Below are 5154 nucleotides of genomic sequence, written 5' to 3'. Positions count from 1 at the left end.
TGTTCAGATACCAGTTTTTGCCATATATCTCCTTTATGTAGGAAACTAAACTCAATAAATTGTGTTACCGGTTTACATACCGATCACACAGCAGTGAAAATCACTTAGATTGGTGCCATATAAAGTATATCTTCCATACCTCTGATTGTTTAGATGCGATTTTTTATATAAGTATGTAACTCCTCTATCGATGTATGCAGATGTATTCAAAAGCAGTAATCTGTCAAAGTAAAATTTGCAGATGTTCATGAAAGGTATGAAGCCTTCGGCACAGCCGAAGACAGCGCTGCTCTTACTTGTTTTAAACATAGTTTTAACATTTTATATTTTCAGTCAATTTTCCAATATTGTTTGTTCAAGCATTGCAAGAACAACAATTTGTTTAAACGCTTTCCCTTTAGTCTATTCCGCTGCTGATTTAAAACTTGAGCCGCCTTAGAAAATAGCCTTTCAGAGGGCACCGAACTGCCAACCATCGTAAGATATTTATAAGCCACTTTGTATAATATGGGAAACTGAAGCTTGATATCTTTCCAAATATCGAGCGGGTTATCGTTCAGTCGACAAACTGGGCTTCTTAAGTAGACTGAAACTTGATCCGACAGATTTTCGTCCATTTTGTTTGACTTCCAGTTGTTGTGCACGAGCCTTTGGTGGTCGCTCCAAAGAGAAAAACTGTTTTCGCTTCTGTCAGAGATACTAGAATCTGAGTCTTTAACATCTTCACCTTGTGCTAGATCTTTCACCATCACTTTAATTTGGTTTCCGGCAGTAGAGCAAGCCAAAGGATCAGAAAAGTGAATTTTCTTAAAACGTGGATCCAAGATGGTAGCGATTGCAAGGGGAGTTACCTATAAAACAAAAAATTAAAATCAAGAAGAGTTACAATTGAAAACGAATGAGGCTAAATCAAATTTACCATTTCAAGAGCTCCCATTTGTTTGGAGATTTCCTTTAAAAGGTGTTGTTGAATTTCTTTGACTAGAAGGTCATTATTGGAAAACGAGTTAATTTTTTGAACCAAGCACGAAACCATAGGAATTATTTTACTTGCGGTGCAGTACTGATCGCCAGATATTTCTTTTGTGGCTGCTTCCAAAGGACGAAGGAGCTGGATAATGCCAGAAGCTGAAGACAATTCGGAGCCACTAAGCATAGCAGGAGCCGTGTTGCAACGTAGGAGAATTTCACCAATAGTGCTCTTAATAGACAGAAAACGTTGAATCATATAAAATGTACTATTCCAGCGTGTTGGCACACTTTGAATAAGCTTTGTTTCATCACTTGTTGCTTTACGTAATTCGTCGCTAGCAGTGCAGCTCTGTTTGAAGTAGGTGACTCTCTTTAATTTTTTTAACTATGATGTTTGCTGACGTATATTGAATCGCGGATTCAGCCACTAGATTCAAGGTATGGGCAAAACAGGGTACGTGCTTTTTCTTTCCAAATGCAAGATCTATAGCCTTCACCATGCTTGCCGCGTTGTCAATTATTACAGCTGACACCTTATCGGTTTCCACTTTCCACTCTACACACGCTTTTAGAAGCTTTTCGGCAATATATTCAGATGTGTGCCGCTCATCTAACTCATACACTTCTAGTGTCACTGAATGGAACTGCACATCAACACCAAAATGCGCCGTGATTCCTAGAAAACTCTTCACATCAAGCGTCGCATTTTCAACAAAAGCTATTTTATCGCGAAAAATGAAAGCCAACTCATCATATTTGGCATCGACCCACTTTGTTAATGTTGATCTACCTGCAGAAAAATTGTTAGATTAGTATGCATATTTTTTTAAAATTAATTATTTAGCTCACATGGAATTTTATAGCGCGGTGCGACTATCTTCTGTAGGTGACGAAATCCCTCGTTTTCGACGATAGAAAATTGTTGGTAGTCTTTGCAAATTATGTACATAAGAGCTTCATTTACTCGTAAAGTTTTTTCTCCACTTGAAGAGAAAGCGTTGGCATTATCAAAACTGGAAACAATAGATGGCTGCGAATGTACATCCGTTGACTGAGGTCGTGAAGACGGCGAATAAAATGGTGTACCCGATGATGCACCTGTCGATGGCGATTTTGGAGTTCGGACTGACTTCGCTGCGGTTTCAGTCATTTTTTGTGAATCGCCTAAAACTTCTTTTTCAACAGTTTTCTTCTCACTATTTTGGTTTTTAGTTATAGCATGATATGTATCCTTGTGCACATTTCTAATATGGCACATTAAATTCGACGTGTTACCCGCCGTTTTAAGAATTTTTTTGCAAAGTTTGCAGATCGCATTGCCTTCACTCGCTTTCTCAAAGAAACGCCAAACTATAATTTTTGGAGGCATTGTGTTAAAATATCCTTCTTTTAAATCAATAACTTCCATTATTTAATTGTTTCACAATAAAAATGTAAAATTATAAGAATTGAGCACTTACCTGAGAACTTCACAAAATTAAATGGACGGTATTTAAATAGAGACGTGCCTTTTTCAAAATACATCGACACTTTTACATCGATGTGTCGATACTATCGACCACGCCTACATCGAGTTAAAAATTTTAGATGTATCGAAAAAAACCATCGATGTTTTCGATGCATCGATGTTTTTTCGACATCCCTACAACAAACCAAAGGCGGCGGTTTGACTTCTGCAACAAATCAAGTTAGCTAACTGCGGCATCTTGCCTTCGCCATAGGGATGTGAGTGGCAAAAATACATCGATGTTATTCCTCGCATCGATGCATCGAAACTTACATCGATATTTGTCGATGCATCGGAGCGCGTACATCGATGCATCGATACGCATAAAGTTTTCCTCTACTATGGAAATAAAACACTGAAAACCTTTTTCGGTATGTACTAATTTTATAGTTCATAAAATTTTAGTATAACAAAGCTCAAGTCAGCCAAAGAAAAAATATTACAAATTAAAGCAATTGAAACTTGCACTTTATTATACTAACATTTTATGAGCTATAAAACTGCATCTTCCTCTCTATGAACTTCAGACAAAACGATGTTCGGCCATTCGATGTACTTGATATGTCAGTTTACAGAAAACATCGATGCATCGACACCTCGATATACATGTCACCAAGGCGAATTAATATAAGGTGATAGCAGGAGAACAAAAACAAAAATTTACATGTATTTTATTTTTGCTTTGGCGGCATAAACTGTCAAAATCTGTAAGTGTGTGTGTGGAAATTCAAACAAAATTTTTCAATTTGACATTAGAAGCCGTGAGGCGAAACACATACACAAAATCAGCTGATCTAGTAACACCACCTTATACAAATTCGCCTTGCATGTCACCAATAAAAAAAATCTCAACGTGCTAGAAAAAACCAGAGATGTATTTTAATTTCGCAGGCCTCTATTATCTTCGCAGCGTCATTCAATACGGATTTTAAATCTAGTGGCGGCATCTTCCTACTCGCCAGGGAATACCAACGGATCATACAGTGGCTTCTCGTGACGTTTTCTGCCCCTTGTTTCATCCTAGACATCGCACCTTTCGTTTTTCCAGCCACTGCAAATATCCGCACACTTGCTCCATTTCAAACCATTGTTCTGTACAAATTTGTCGATAGCTTTAAAAATTTCGAGGGTAGTGGTGTAAGTCTCAAGTACTTCGCTCATCAAAAGTTCTTCTTCGATTTGCATTGCGAATGGGTACCTCACTAACACGAGAAGACTGCCTGTAAAATCGTGTTGATTTGCTCCTTCACAGAGTGATTGTAAAGTCCAAAGAATAAGTAATATATACACGTTAGCGAAGCTGCTGCGCTTGTTACGAGAACAGCCCAGCCAACAAAAAACCGAAAACTAATCCGAAAACGGGAAGAAAAGTGGATGAAACTCGGATAAGGTCTACAAAAGTACCGAAAGTGGTTGTTAAAAATGGTTCGTTTTCGGCTATTTTTCTGAAAATTTTCTGATTTAATTTTACGTTGACAAAACGTACTGGGGAACTACGCTTAAGAGCGAAATATGTGTATGGGGTTTGACGAGCTGCTGAAGGTAACTTTAATAAAAATCAAAATTTCTTGATTTTCTGGCCGCCATGTTGAAGTTTGATCAAACCACTTCGTTGTGTATGGAAAGTCTAAAGAATTTGCCCGCACCACTAGTATACTCTAGCTACTAGCGGCACCCCAGGCATACGCTCACCCACTTTGGGAAAGCCTGCTCTAAAATATTAACATGCAGTCATCGACTGACACTTAAAGCGTACGGTTGTGCTCAACAGTGGTATCGGTGAATCCTCTTTCGCATTCTATTCGTGTGTGTTTTTTTTCCCACGCCTTTTGTGAATTACCTATATTAGACTTTTATTTGGTAAGAAAAACGTATTATCACTGCTCTCGGTGGTAGGAAAAATTCAGGCTCGGCCCGTTATCTACAAGTCCAAAAGCAAAAATAAAAAAAACCACAATCCATAACAAAAGAAATATTCCCTGCTCTACCTTCAATAAAAAAAGATAACCCGAAATACCTTGTGGCTAGCGCAATAAATTCAAATAAACCATTAAATAAAGTAAGTGCGCCTGGGCCACACTGTAGAAGTGAAACTTACGTTACTTATCTATCTATACATATACACATCTGCTTTTGCTTAAGGTTATATTTTTTCGCCTTTTTTCTATCAATGTAGATCCTTACCCCTACCACTGTTCGTTTTAATAACATTCATGTTATTCTGTTTTTCCATTATCTTCATTTTTATCTTCATACTCTATCGATAACAAAATCGATTATAACGTCCATCAAAATATCGACAACAAAATCGATGACAAATTCGATAATTATTTCAATAGCAACATCGATAATACCATTGGTAGCTAAGTCTATTAGAAAATCAATAAAAATATCGATAACAAAATCGATAAATATTGATAACAAAATCGATAAATATCGATAACAAAATCGATAAATATCGATAACAAAATCGATAAATATCGATAACAAAATCGATAAACATCGATAACAAAACCGATAAATATCGATAACAAAATCGGTAAATATCGATAACAAAATCGATTTATATCGATTCCAAAATCGATAACAAAATCAATAACAAAATCGATAAACATCGCTAACAAAGTTGATAAATATCGAGAACAAAATCGATAAGAATCGATAACAAAATCGAT

At 36.7% G+C, this 5154-nt stretch overlaps 1 protein-coding gene across 1 annotated transcript; it reads right to left on the bottom strand.

Moving 5' to 3' along the window:
- Nucleotides 1-1307: 1307 nt before the first annotated feature.
- On the bottom strand, nucleotides 1308-2341 carry LOC118749500 (zinc finger BED domain-containing protein 4-like). Its single transcript, XM_036484295.1, has 2 exons — nucleotides 1822-2341; nucleotides 1308-1762 (listed from the first exon to the last, which is right to left on the bottom strand). The coding sequence occupies exons 1-2, from the start codon at nucleotides 2339-2341 to the stop codon at nucleotides 1308-1310; spliced, it is 975 nt and encodes a 324-aa protein (XP_036340188.1).
- Between the last annotated feature and the right edge of the window lie 2813 nt (nucleotides 2342-5154).

Source organism: Rhagoletis pomonella, unplaced genomic scaffold (genome assembly GCF_013731165.1).
Source record: "Rhagoletis pomonella isolate Grant_MI unplaced genomic scaffold, Rhpom_1.0 Rhpom_scaffold_00017, whole genome shotgun sequence".
In the NCBI taxonomy this organism is placed as follows: Eukaryota; Metazoa; Arthropoda; class Insecta; order Diptera; family Tephritidae; genus Rhagoletis; species Rhagoletis pomonella.
Note: the sequence above shows the minus strand (reverse complement) of the source record. Positions and strands in the feature narration are given on the sequence as shown.

What these genes read in the sequence shown, in the direction of transcription:
- LOC118749500 (XM_036484295.1), bottom strand. Translation starts at nt 2,341, where the DNA reads ATGCCTCCAAAAATTATAGTTTGGCGTTTCTTTGAGAAAGCGAGTGAA. An exon ending in ACCGCGCTATAAAATTCCAT is followed by an intron (nt 1,763 to 1,821) that starts GTGAGCTAAATA and finishes ATTTTTCTGCAG; the next exon opens with GTAGATCAACATTAACAAAG.